This window comes from Delphinapterus leucas, chromosome 12 (genome assembly GCF_059928025.1).
Source record: "Delphinapterus leucas isolate spDelLeu-1000000601 "Yukka" chromosome 12, BTC_Dleu_Yukka2, whole genome shotgun sequence".
Taxonomy (NCBI): Eukaryota; Metazoa; Chordata; class Mammalia; order Artiodactyla; family Monodontidae; genus Delphinapterus; species Delphinapterus leucas.
The window spans coordinates 48,375,743-48,390,310 of record NC_143140.1 but is presented as its reverse complement, the minus strand read 5'-3'; the positions used below and the strand labels follow the sequence as shown (position 1 = coordinate 48,390,310).

General features: G+C 40.3%; 1 protein-coding gene across 4 annotated transcripts in view; it reads right to left on the bottom strand.

Annotated features, from left to right (window-relative positions):
• The window catches only part of RPF2 (ribosome production factor 2 homolog), a 54,348-nt gene extending 42,503 nt beyond the window's left edge, over nucleotides 1–11,845 (bottom strand). For 3 of the 4 annotated variants that reach the window (XR_016395166.1, XR_016395167.1, XM_022554438.3), the window contains exons 1-4: nucleotides 11,724–11,845; nucleotides 9,612–9,744; nucleotides 8,627–8,664; nucleotides 3,306–3,345 (exon numbers count right to left, since the gene is read on the bottom strand). Coding sequence is in view for 2 of the 4 variants with exons in the window: in XM_022554438.3 (XP_022410146.1) it covers nucleotides 3,306–3,345; nucleotides 8,627–8,664; nucleotides 9,612–9,744; nucleotides 11,724–11,746 (234 nt within the window). In the remaining 2 variants the exon portion in view is untranslated. Of the gene's footprint in view, nucleotides 1–3,305; nucleotides 3,346–8,626; nucleotides 8,705–9,611; nucleotides 9,745–11,723 lie in introns of those variants that run through there. The other variant, XM_022554451.3, reaches the window with a different exon arrangement.
• Nucleotides 11,846–14,568: the final 2,723 nt, after the last annotated feature.

The following is a 14,568-nucleotide window of genomic DNA, read 5'->3' as shown; positions in this document are numbered from 1 at the left end:
TTATTTTCAGCTATGCAGTTATTTTGGAATAGCACACCAAGTTTTCCATTTGCTGAACAAATGCCTTCACTCAAAGGGCACACACGGGGCTTCCCTGGTGGCGCAGTGGTTGAGAGTCCACCTGCCGATGCAGGGGATGTGGGTTCGTGCCCCAGTCCGGGAAGGTCCCACATGCCGCGGAGCGGCTGGGCCCGTGAGCCATGGCCGCTGAGCCTGTGCATCCGCAGCCTGTGCCCCACAACGGGAGAGGCCACAACAGTGAGAGGCCAGCGTACCGTAAAAAAAAAAAAAAAAAAAAAAAAAAGGACACACACGAATATACTGGGGACTTACATGAATTAATCAATATGGTTCCTTTGGATGTTTTTTTGTTTTTTTAACATCTTTATTGGGGTATAATTGCTTTACAATGGTGTGTTAGTTTCTGCTTTATAACAAAGTGAATCAGTTATACATATACTTATGTTCCCATATGTCTTCCCTCTTGCGTCTCCCTCCCTCCCACTCTCCCTATCCCACCCCTCCAGGCTGTCACAAAGCACCGAGCTAATATCCCTGTGCCATGCGGCTGCTTCCCACTAGCTATCTACCTTACTACGTTTGTTAGTGTGTATATGTCCATGACTCTCTCTCGCCCTGTCAAAGCTCACCCTTCCCCCTCCCCATATCTTCAAGTCCGTTCTCCAGTAGGTCTGAGTCTTTATTCCTGTCTTACCCCTATCCTTTGGATGTTTATAACTGTACTCATGAGTTTACAATGCATACAACTACTTTTCACTGCAAACTTCATCCACACGGGAATCTTGCCTTAGAATCTCCACACCATCCCAGCTGTGACTAGTTCCATTCTATGTACCAAGCCAGGACTGACTGACAGATCTATGATGTTCCTACCAGTAAGAGATATCTCCTCCAACTGGCTCTCAAAAATATTGACTTCTGGGCTTCCCTGGTGGCGCAGTGGTTGAGAGTCCGCCTGCCGATGCAGGGGACACGGGTTCGTGCCCCGGTCCGGGAAGATCCCACATGCCGCGGAGCGGCTGGGCCTGTGAGCCATGGCCGCTGAGCCTGCGCGTCCAGAGCCTGTGCTCCGCAACGGGAGAGGCCACAACAGTGAGAGGCCCGCATACCGCAAAAAAAATAAAATAAAATAAAAAAAATATTGACTTCTATTACAGATTTGAGAGGGATGGAAACACAATTATGGGGTTTCAATCCTGGACAGCTCCTTCTACACTAGTGCCTATACTTTATATCCTACATACTTTGATTCAGTTTATTGAGATTCCCAATCTTATCACAAAAATTAGATTGAATGTGTTCTTGTCTAGTTCTAGCATAGTTGGAAAAGCTTCCTAAATTAATGACAAAAATGTTAAAGAACATTCGAAGCAACCACAGTCCTCAACTTTTCTTTATTGAGTGCAAGACCCCCTGAGGTATAGGCCCCTCGTTTGGTTATCATTCATTCCAGTGTTTAAGCAGAAGCAAATAGGAACAAACAACTACCTACTTGCCTATCCACTCCCTATGTAGAGGATACAGAGTCAGAAAGGCCAAGAATTCTGGCTTTGCCATTTGCTATGGGATCTGGTCAGCCTTTCTGAGAATTACAAAGACAATAACACTTCCTGAAAAAATCTGCAAGGGCCATGTGACACGTCATATGGGAAAGCAACTTACACTGTGTCTGGCACAAAGCAGGTGTTCAGAAATGTTTTTTAAATGTCCAAATCAATGAAAATCCTTTCTTAAAAAAAATTTTTTTTACATTCTCATGTTAACAGCCCAAAGCTTTCCATAAACTACCTTTCACATATATATAGTACTCATCTGTCATCCTTCTCCATAAAGTCTGCTTTTTGTTAAAATTCTACAGCAAGAGTAGACAAATTATCTTCAAAAGACTAGATAGTATATATTTTAGACTTTTAATATGGTGTAAAAAAAAAAAAACTTTAAAAATGTAAAAACCATTCTTAGCTTGTGGTCCTCACAGAAACAGGGATTTAGCCCACAGGAGGTATATTTGCTAACTCTTGTGCTAAAGCACAGTTCCAAGATTACAGCGTAAGAAATGTGCTATTGGGGGATGGGCAGTCAGGAGGAGGAATTCAACCAAATTTCCAACATGATCACTGTTTCCACAGTCATTTTGAGCTCTAGTGGTCTGAGATTTATTACAGCCAATGAAATATCTCCTGTCTCTGGAAGTGGGAGATCAAAGAGAGGAAATGCCACAATTTTAAGTATAAGAAAAGCTGTCATATTGACACTGGATTGAAAAAAAAGTACAGAATGCTACAGATTCTACAACATAACACTTCTACAAAGCGGTCACTCAACTGAAAGCACCATGGTGTCACAAAACAAAATCAGCCCTGGATAAGTCACGTGTGGAAGAGAGAGATTTCTGGGTTAGACCCTCCATTTTTACTTTCATGATCTCTTCAAAAATGACGGTGAAAAACCCAAGACTATGATAAAAGCAATTTTATTAAAATAAAACTATTTATTTTGACAATATTTTCTTAATATAATTTTCACTGCAGTTAGTTGCCAAATTAGGATAAGATGCTCAATTTCAGTTTTCTAATTAGTTATTGAGATTCTTTTCAAACATTTTTTCTTTTAAATTCATTAAAAGAACAAGCAATGGCAGTCCTGTCAAGAGAACATAATCACGTTCTGATTTTTTTTAAGTCAACTTAAATAGTTTAATCCACGTATTCCCCTAAGATTTTCTTTAGTAAGAAACTAATATCATCACATACTCAAAGTCCACTCATCATTCCCCATTTATTATATACCACCTTTTATCTTCTGATTTCATTCACTAGACTTTTTCATTTAGTTTTGATTGCCAATACACTCAAACGGGAATTTGATTAACTCTAGTAAAGCAACTGACAATTGTTAGTAATCATTTGGGTAGTGTTTCTTATTCTAAAAACACTCAAAAAAAAGAAAAGTAAAATTTTTTTAAATCAAACTTGCTCTATAAAAAGATCCATAACAAGCTTCCTTTTGACAATCCATTAATTATGCACTTAAAATGTAATTCAATTTTTAAAAATTCTATCAACATACTTGCAAGCAGTGAATACATAACATTCAGTGAAATGTAAGCTCTATAGTCATCTTTTTGAAAGTATAAGTCTTATTTCCCCTGCATTCTGCATTAAAATTCCCTCACATAGGATGATTTCTAATTCAAAATCATAAATTAGGAGTACTATTAAATTAAATGAATTAGTTTGAATAATCACTTATATGCCTTCTTAAATCAGAAAGATTCTACTTACCAATGATGTCTGATCCTCAAACGGTCTTGTAATATTTTTCCTAATATTAAAAAAAGTTACCCTAATTTTAATAATCTTAATACTTCATCCATAACAATAAATATTAAGATAATTTTATATTCAGATGATCAAAAAATAAGCTAGAAGAATATTTATTCATTCAAATATTTATTTAGTGCCTATTATGTGCCAGGCACTGTTCTAGGAGCTAGGGATACCATAATACCATGTCAAACAAGATCCTTGCTTTCACGGAGCTTACATTTTAGAGGAAAAATGAACAATTTCAAAAAGTAATATCTGTTGTGACAAAAATAAAACAGGGCACTGTGTTAGTGTGAAGAATGGAAAATGATTATTTGAGCTGAGACCTGATAAATGAGGAGTTAGCCATGGAAAAGTTTTGAGGTTAAGAGTATTCCAGGAAAAGGAAACAGAATAAGAAAAGATTCTGAGATGGAAACAAGCTTAGACTATTCAAGAAACAGACGACAAATGTCACTGGAGCTTAGTGAACAAAGGGTTAACGGCGGGGTACGAGGTCAAAGATGTAGACTCAGCCCAGAATATGTAGGGCCTTGTTGGTCAAGGTAAGGAACGTAAGTTATTAAAAGAGTAACAGGAAGCACTGGGGGGTTTTAGGCAAGACAGTGATATGATTGGATTCAAGTGTTTTTTTTAATTTATTTATTTTATTTATTTATTTTTGGCTGCGTTGGGTCTTCGTTGCTTTCCCCGGGCTTTCTCTAGTTGCGGTGAGCGGGGGCTACTCTTCGTTGCAGTGCACGGGCTTCTCATTGCAGTGGCTTTTCTTGTTGCAGAGCACGGGCTCTAGGTGTGAAGGCTTCAGTAGCTCTGGAGCGTGGGCTCAGTAGTTGTGGCTCACAGGCTCCAGAGTGCAGGCTCAGTAGCTGTGGCATACGGGCGCAGCTGCTCTGTGGCATGTAGGATCCTCCCGGACCAGGGCTCGAACCCATGTCCCCTGCATTGGCAGGCGTGCCACGGTGCCACCAGGGAAGCCCCAAATGTTCTTTTTTTTTTTTTTTGCGGTACACGGGCCTCTCACTGTTGTGGCCTCTCCCATTGCGGAGCACAGGCTCCGGACGCCCAGGCTCAGTGGCCATGGCTCACGGGCCCAGCCGCTCTGCGGCATGTGGGATCTTCCCAGACCGGGGCACAAACCCGTGTCCCCTGCATCAGCAGGCAGACTCTCAACAACTGTGCCACCAGGGAAGCCCCAAATGTTCTTTTTAAAGGACTGCTCTGTCTGCTATGTAAGGATGGAATGTACCACAGCAAGAGTGAAGGGGTTAGTAAGGAGCTATCACAGTAATCCAGGAGAGAAAGAAAAAAATGGTGGGTTGGACCAGGAATAGTAGTAGTGGAGATGGAGAAACAGTGGGTAGAGAAACGCAGAATGCTATCTTTCATGCAAAAGGGAGAAAAATAAGATTATGTAATTTTATTTGCTTAAATATGCATAAAGAAATTCTGTTAAGACATATAAGAAACTAATGATAGTGGCTGTCCTGGGAAGAGTGTGTGTTTATATCTTCACTGTATATTTTTGGATTTTTAGTCATGTAAGTAAAGTATAAAACAGTTCATAATTTTTATGAATTTAAAGAGAAATAAAGTCATATACACATGATCTCAATTTTGTTCAAAGAAAAAGATATATAGATATAAAACTGCATGAGGAGAAAATATACATAGTGCTTATCTATGGGTGATTATTTACTCTTATCCCAATTATGTAAGATAAATATATATTACTTTTTTAATCAGTAAAAAACAAAAAAGTATTTAAAAAAATGATGCAACACAAACAAATCAGGAAAAATTACTGCAGCATTTATGATTAACAGCTAACGGCAATTCACAAATAGGCAAATATGACCTGTTGGAAACATAGGGAAAATGCAAGTTTAAACAAAATGTCATTTTCACTTCTTAATTTTAAAAAACAAACCAAAAGTAGGTAGTGACCCATGAAACTCGTACATTTTACTCTGCCAAACTTCTCAAAAAGCACTACTGTTAATATGCTAGATTGGGCATGAAGCTATACCCAGTAATCTCACGTCTAGAAATCTCATGTAGGAACCAATACAAAAGAAGAACTCATTTGTGTAAAAATGGCCATTTTAGCATTATTTATAAGAACAACAACAACAAAAAAGAAAATCAAAATTTCCTCAAGTTAAGGAACAGTTAAGTAAATTTTAGTATAACCATTTAATAGGCATTATACTAGCATTAAAAATAATATCTAAAGGACACCTATCAGTAGAAAAATGCTTACAAGACAAATGAAAAAGGCACAAAAGAATTGTCAGAATAATGAAACTGTTTCTGTACCATGACTGCAGTGGCAGACACAACTCAATGTATTTGTCAAAACCCATGAACGTATACACCACAAACAGTAAATTTTACATACATAAATTAAAAAAACAACCAGGGGGCTTCCCTGGTGGCGCAGTGGTTGAGAGTCCGCCTGCAGATGCAGGGGACGCGGGTTCGTGCCCCAGTCCGGGAGGATCCCACATGCCGCGGAGCGGCTGGGCCCGTGAGCCATGGCTACTGGGCCTGCGTGTCCGAAGCCTGTGCTCCGCAACAAGAGAGGCCGCAGCGGTGGGAGGCCCGCGTACCGCAAAAAAAAAAAACCAACAACCAGGAAGTGATAGAAAACCCAAAATAGAATACAGACTGTAATAAATGACCTTAACTATAGTATAAATGAATAACACAATCACACTGAAGGGGCAAAAATAACCTAACCTGACTTACACTGGAAAACAATATTTTTACTGCATATTGTGAGGTTAAAGACAAAAAGAACTGCACATAAATTCCATACTCTAGTTAGTAAAATTGTTTCTTATAAGGTTGGAAATTCTGAAACTACTAGAATTACACAAATAAGTAAATATATTATAACAAAAGCAAGGTTTCATACTGTCAGAAGATAGAAGATACAAAGAAGAAAAGGAGAAAGGCTGGAATGAAGTCTCTGGTATCCGACTGGAATTGGAAGCACTAGTATGCACTCATGAATTTTTAGGAAGTATCAGTATCAACTCAGGGTTTTTTAATATATAAATAAATATAAACAAATATAGACATGCATACATGCATAGGTTAATGTACATAATATTTATTTTCAAGCTCTGTCTGCTGAGAGGACCTAGAGACAATGACACTCCAGTAGCAACTGAGCATAGATCTGTTTCTAAATTATCAGTCTCCAATATATGGAACCAGGGCTGATTCCAAGGCTGTGGCAATGAAAACTACAAGATGAACCCAGAGCATCTTGTGGTGCCAGAAAGGAAGTGCTCAAACACAGGGGGCACTTTGAAAAGCCAACCTGACAGAGATCCCAATGGCCAAATGGAGAACAATTTATGCAACAAAATAAATCATGACAGAACTTCCCGGGTGGCACAGTGGTTAAGAATCTGCCTGCCAATGCAGGGGACAAGGGTTCGAGCCCTGGTCCGGGAAGATCCCACATGCCGCGGAGCAACTAAGCCCATGTGCCACAACTACTGAGCCTGCGTGCCACAACTACTGAAGCCCGCGAGCCTAGAGCCCCTGCTCCGCAACAAAGACAAGCACCGCAATGAGAAGCCCACGCACCGCAACAAAGGGTAGCCCCTGCTCGCCACAACTAGTGAAAGCCCGTGCGCAGCAACGAAGACCAAACACAGCCCAAAATTAAATAAATAAATAAATCATGACAGCACTGGATTATAACCCCAAAGAACATAATAAATATCTGTAAGTCCACACTGACATAAATAAGTAATTAAACAAATGGAGGAAAAGGGACAGATTTTCCTTACAGAATTCCAATTAATAAACGCAGAGGGAATGAGAGAAATCGAAAACCACTACTAGAACACCACAGTAATCACTGTTGTAGACAAGATCCACTGATGAATGCTAAAATGAATACACAAAAGTTTGAGGAGAAATAGGATTATTTGCATAGTCTCTAAGTATCTCCTCTAAACGTTTGTTAATTACAAAGGGGAAAATAGAAACTTTATAGTGGAGAAACCCAGCAGACACCACTTTCACCAAGGTTAACAACAACAGTAATAAGACATCATGTACTCCCTGGTATGATTTATTGAAAAAGACACATGACTTTTGTGGTATTCCTGCCCATAATGCATAATCTCAATCCACTCATGAGAAACTTAAGACAAGTGCAAACTGAAGGATATTTTACAAAATAACTGACAAATACTCATCAAAAGTTTCAAGGTCATCAAAGACAAGGAAAGATTGAGGAACTGTAACAAACTGGAGGAGACTAAGGAGACACGACAACTGAACACAATGTGGGATCCTGGAACAGAAAAAGGATAGTAATGAAAAAACTGGGGCTTCCCTGGTGGCGCAGTGGTTAAGAATCCGTCTGCCAATGCAGGGTACGTGGGTTTGAGCCCTGGTCCGGAAAGATCCCACATACCACGGAGCAACTAAGCCCGTGCGCCACAACTACGGAGCCTGTGCTCTAGAGCCCGTGAGCCACAACTACTGAAACCCACGCGCCTAGAGCCCGTGCTCCACAATGAGAGAAGCCACCGTAATGAGAAGCTCACGCACTGCAACGAAGGGTAGCCCCTGCTCACTGCAACTAGAGAAAGCCCGTGCGCAGCAACAAAGACCCAACACAGACAAAAATTAATAAATAAAATAAATAAATTTATAAAAAAAGAAAAAGGAAAAACTGGTGCAAACCAAATCAAGCCTATGATTTAATTAACATTATTGTACCAATGTCCATTTCTTACTTTTGATAACTGTATTATGGTTATGGAAGTTATAACATTAAGAGATGCTGGGAGAGGGTATATGGGAACTCTACTATTTTTGTAACTTTTCTGTAAGTCTATTACTATTTTAAAATAATACATAATGCTATGATTACAACTCTGTAAGAATATTCAGTACAAATGAAAACACAGACAGGAAACAAACAAATTTTAAATACTCATAGCAGGACTTCCTTGGTGGTTCAGCAGTTAAGACTCCGTGCTCCCAATGCAGGGGGTCGGGGTTCGATCCCTAGTCAGGGAACTAGATCCCGCACGCCGCAACCAAAGACAAGGCGCGGCCAAATAAATAAATATTTTAAAATAAATTAATTAAATAAAAATAAAATACTCATAGCTATGTATGTAAGGAATTGTAGTATTTTTTAACCAAAATATTTTTCTAAATCTCCCATAAAGTGGTTGGTTGTTACTTTTATAATGAAACAATATAATTTAATAAGTGAAATAAAAGAAATCATGACTTACTTTTTATACAGAACTGCATATGGTTTCTTCAGTGCATACTGTAAAACATAATTTATAGCTTTCAAAACAAAGCACATTCTGAAAAGCAGAGGTAAAAATCAAGCATTATAACAGTCATTATACAAGATTATCCTGGTCCCTGAATCCTATTCTGCTATCTTCTGCATGGCTCCCTTTTGATCACTTATAACGTGCAACACAAGCTTAATATTCTTAGCTGGGACTTTCCTAATTAAAAATTTCTATGCCCTTTCAATATTCTATCCAATTTAAATGATTCCCTTCATTTCCTTAAATTCTAGCTTCATCTAGCCCACTCTCCTTTAGCCATCCCCAGTTATCTGCAGTTCCCCAAATGCATCATGCTCATTCACACGCCCTTTTGCACAAGCTTTTTCCTCAGCCTTGGAAGCCCTTCTCTTCCGCTTCCTTTTCTCCTTCTTGTTCCAACTCCTCCTTCAAAATGATGCTTAAGTGTCATCTCTAGGAAGCCCATCCTGTGTGTGGCAACCCCCGTGGGATTTTAACTCAGCCTCCCATCCTATCCTGTGTGTACCTCCAGCACAGCACTTCATTCACAATGCTGTTAACTTTTACTTGTCTGTCTTCCTCACTAAGCTCACTGAAGGGAAAGACTGTGTCTTATGTAACTATTAATCCCCAGCACCTAGCACAGTAGTTGGTATTGTTGAAAGAATAGATAGTAATATGCAGTTACCTCGTTTTACAAATTAGATATGTTCCTGAAATGTGAGTAAATCAAATGCTAGTAATTGAAATCAGGTGAAATTTACTAAGGGAACTAGCTGCTGTAAGGAAAACCAGTAGTCAGTGCCTTGGTGAGACGTTAGCTTTTCTCTAAGGCTAGCATTTCTTAAAGCAAGCCAAACTTACCTATGTATTTCTCAGGCAGTCCAACTAGTATGCTAAAAATTTCCTAAAATGATTTCAACACCATTTAAAAAGTAAGTATATATATACGTACCACATCTCTAAGTACTTGTGTCACTGTTGAACTTGCATTGCCCCCTTTAATCAGCATAGCATTTTTAATATTTTCACTGAGTTTCGGTTCTCTTTTCTCAAGGAATCTCTTGGCTCTTTTTGTTTTGGGCTTTCTATTCAGAAAAATCACAATTCATAACAACTTAAAACATGTTCCTCATTATTACAAAACCATGACTTATGTGCAAATTCTTAAAAATCAACAGAGACATTACATGACATTTATCAGTTAGGATTCCACCACTAAACAAAATCTCACTTTTTAGGGGAATATTAGTAAAAGATATTCAGCTATTACTGTTAAGTAAGTGTTAATTTTATTAGATATGGTCTTTAAAAAGATTCCCATTTTTATATTCCCAGCATTCTTTTATTACTGTTTTCTAAACCTTTTATTTAAAAAGAGATAGAACTTTCCTGGTGGCACAGTGGTTAAGAATCCGCCTGCCAATGCAGGGGACACGGGTTAGAGCCCTGGTCCGGGAAGATCCCACATGCCGCGGAGCAACTAAGCCCGTGCGCCACAACTCCTGAGCATGCGTTCTAGAGCCCACGAGCCACAACTACTGAGCCCGCGTGCCACAACTACTGAAGCCTGCACACCTAGAGCCTGTGCTCTGCAACTAAGAGAAGCCACTGCAATGAGAAGCCCGCGCACTGCAACGAAGAGCAGCCCCCTCTCGCCACAACTAGAGAAAGCCCGCACGCAGCAACGAAGACCCAATGCAGCCAAAAAATTAAAAAATAAATACAAAAGGCATTAAAAAAAAAACTAACCTAGACCAATCACTCTGCAAGATATGAAGGGAAAACAAATCCATTATTCTGATTGTATGATGTGACAGCAGGAGTAGAATGTTTTTATACACTCTGTTCACCTCTGCTTACACTACGGTGAGAATCTTGATTTTCCAACAGTTCTCTGCCATCTGCTGAAATAATTCCTCGTCTCTTAAATAACTATGACCCTCCCTCCTTCCAGTCCCACGGACACTTCGTGAAGTAAAAGCAAAACAGAATATGCACAAACTTACCTTACCATGCAGACTTTAAAAATTCACCAGATAAAATGTCAAGCACATTTAAAGCTTCTAATCATTTACTGGTTGATAAAGATACACAGTACTTTTTAAGTCAAACCAGGAGAGATTTAGTGTGTCTATAACCCAATAAAAGTGCTATATGTTCTATATTCCACGTGCTTTATTGCTTCTGACTAACCAGCAACTAATGAAAATAACACCTTGTACGTTTTATTAGCTGTTTGTCCCACAATGAGACAGTAAACTAGTCTTACTCATTTTTGCGGTCCCCGCACCTGCAGAGGAATATTCAGCACATGTGCAAAAATCGCTGATTTAATGACCAAAAGAATAATTTGTCCTTTTGATTACATGTTAACCCAGGTAAAACGCAAGAAACCCATAGCAAATAACAGCAGAACTATTTATGAGATCGATAAACATTTTCTGGACTAATATAAAGCAGACATTACCCAAGGATAACTCAGAGAAGTGTACAAGTTTGGGAAAAAGAAAAAAAGCTAATGAGCATCTCTACGTGCTGCCGCAAAGCCTTTATATATATTCTCGCAAATATTCCTCACAGTTCTAAGAAGTGCGACTATTATGAACGCTATTTTACAGAGTAAACTGAGACTTAGGGGGACTGAATGGCCCAGTCGCATAGCTTTAAGTGGACGGGCCCGGACTGTCACCTCAATCTGTCACATTCCCAGGCCTGTGCTCAGAGCACCTCAGTCAGGTGTTCTGTGCCCAGAACACCTCTCTCACCTTCCTCTCACTTCTGCGGAAGCCGAGACACTTCTTATTGTCTAGGATAAAAGCGGCCAACGCCTCGCTGCCACCTCCACGCCGCGGCTCCCACACACGGCCTTCCCTGCTCTCCGTCTCCCCGCAGGCCGCCCCAACAGACGGAAACCCAAACTAGTGGATACATCCGCACGGAGTGGCAACGGGTGTGAGGAAGGAGCGTGGCCAGGAGGAGCGGGAGGCAGAGGCGCTACTCCTCCGTCCCGCTACAGAGGCCCTTCTCCCCAACGTTACCCGGGGAAAGAACCCACTGCACTTACACAACTCGATCCAAAGCGTCCATGCTACCACAGCGCCCACCTAGCGCACGCACGTGTACCGCAGGGTTACAGGAGATACGGCAGCGCAACGACCGAGGAGGAACCGGAACTTGGGCGTGACGTCACTTCCTGGCACCGCCGCCGACGTGGAGGCTTGGAGGCGCTGGCGGCCGTTTGAGATGAAATAGCGCTCTGTTTCCTTGGTTACCGGTGTTTGTCTTGGCTCTTTTCCGGAAATCAACAGGCTCCTCTTGGAGCTTGATGTACACACCTGTGTGTGATAGACCAGGGTTCTCGGCCTTCCCCAATCAATAGAAATTGGTAAGAGACCAGTCAAGAAATTCAGACAAGGCTTTTGGGGGGCTTCTGTGGCTGCAGGAAGGAGCAAAACCAAGTAACAGGTTCCCTTGCTAGTTCCCGAAGGTAGGGGGTGGGGCGCAGGTGAGCTGGTTCCTTATATGGGGTGAGGGTAGTGTGTGTCCAGGAGTGGGCTGGAGGGGTAGCTTAGGTGGTTTGCTCATGCATTTGGTGGTGTTGGTTGCAGGGGGCATGCGCAGTACCCTGCTTTTGCTCCCTTTGCACCCAGCTCTGCAGAAGTGGCAATGGGGTTTTTCTGATCTTTTTGTTTCTTGCCCATAATTTGCCCCAACTGTGCATGCACATATTTTTAGTCTCTTATAGTTTCTTTGTATTTTGTTACTCCAGGAGACGTTTGTTCAGGTGCAAGCATTGCAGCACTGCAGGAAATGGTCCCAGGTCCCAGCCTGTCTCATGTGTATACCTGGACTCAGATATTCAGGGACCAGGTGTTATTCATCTGGGAATCCTCCAGGATGCTAGAAAGGTTGGTGGCATGGTAGGTACTCATAGTCACTAAAATTATCAATGTGAAATATGCACTGTTGACAAAACTGTGAGATCAGTGAGGCAGAGTTTATAAACAGAGTTTATAACTGCCACAGTGCCTGGCACATAAAATGTATGCAGAAAATAACACTTCTGATTGTTATTTTCCCCCCAATGTTTAAGTTGTCGTATATGTCACATACCATAAATTACCCCGTAAAGTGTACAATTTCTTGGCTTTTAGTATATTCACAAAGATGTACATCCATCACCACTAATTCCAAAACATTTTTATCACCCTCTCATAACCCAGTAGCACTCTCCACTTTCCACCCTTGTCAACCCCTGGCAACCACTAATCTATGTCTCCGTAGATTTGACTATTGAGAACATACCATATTAATGGATTCATACAATATGTGGCCTTTTGTATCTGGCTTATTTCACTTACTGTGTTCATAAGTGTCCATGTTTAAGGTTCATTTGTGTTGTAACATGTATCAGTACTTCTTTCTTAGTACATTAATTTCTTTACTTAGGACTGAATAATAGTCCATTCTATGGATATACCATGTTTGTTTATCCATTCAAAAATTTATGAACATTTGTGTTTCCACTTTTATACTATTATGCATTATGCTGCTTTGAACATTTATGTACAAGTTTTTGTGTAGACTTTTGTTTTCAGTTCTCTAGGAATAGAATTGCATGTGGTAATTCTATGTTTGACATTTTGAGGAACTGCCAAACTATTTTCTGTCTGCACCATTTTACATTTCCATTAGCAATGTAAGAGGGTTTGGAATTGGTTTTTCTATTGGTGCTGTAACAAATTACCACAAATTTGTCATAACACAAATTTATTATGTTAGTGTTCTAGAAGCCCGAAGACTATAGTTTTACACGTCTAAAATTAAGTTGTCAGTAGGGGTACATTCCCCCAGAAGCTCCAGGGAGACTCTGTTTCTTTGCCTTTCCAGTTTATAGAAGCTGTTTGCATTCCTTAGTATTCCTCCATCTTCAAAAGGCATCACTTGAACTTCTGTTTCTACTGCCACAACTTCTTTTTCTCTCTGACACTTCTGAATCCCTCTTATAAAACCCGTGTGATTACATGTGGCCCAACTGGATAATCCACAATAATAACCCCCATCGCAAAATCCTTAACGTAATCATATAGCAAATTCCCTTTGGCCAAATAAGGTAACATATTCACAGATCCCTGAGTTTAGGCATGGGCATCTTTTGGGGAGAGCATTATTCTATTAATCACAGGTTCCAACTTCTCCATTCCTCTCCAAAATTTGCTATTGTCCATCTTTTTTCATTAAGCCATCCTAGCAGGTGTAAAGTAGTATCTCATTGTGGTTTTCACTTGCATTTCACTGATGACAAACGATTTTGAGCATTTTTTCCATGGGCTGATTGGCCATTTGTATACCTCCTTCAGGAAAATGTCTATTCGAATCTTTGCTCATTTTTAAATTGGGTTGTCTTTTTATTGTTGGGTTGTAATAGTTTCCAATATATTCTACATACAAGTCCCTTATCTGATATATAATTTGAAATATTTTCTCCAATTGAATAGGCTTTTTCATTTTCTAGATAGTGTCCTCTGAAGCGAAAACCTTTGCAATTTTTTTTTTTTTTTTTTTTTTTTGTGGTACGCGGGCCTCTCCCTGTTGTGGCCTCTCCCGTTGCGGAGCACAGGCTCCAGACGCGCAGGCTCAGCGGCCACGGCTCACGGGCCCAGCCGCTCCGCGGCATGTGGGATCTTCCCGGACCACGGCACGAACCCGTGTACCCTGCATCGGCAGGTGGACTCTCAACCACTGCGCCACCAGGGAAGCCCAAACTTTTCAATTTTGATGAAGTCCAATGTATCCATCTTTTTTTCGTTGCTTGCAATTTTTGTGTTATATCTAAGAGGACATTTCCTAATCCAACATAATAAAAGATTTTTTTTTTTTTTTGGCTGTATTGGGTCTTCGTTGCTGAG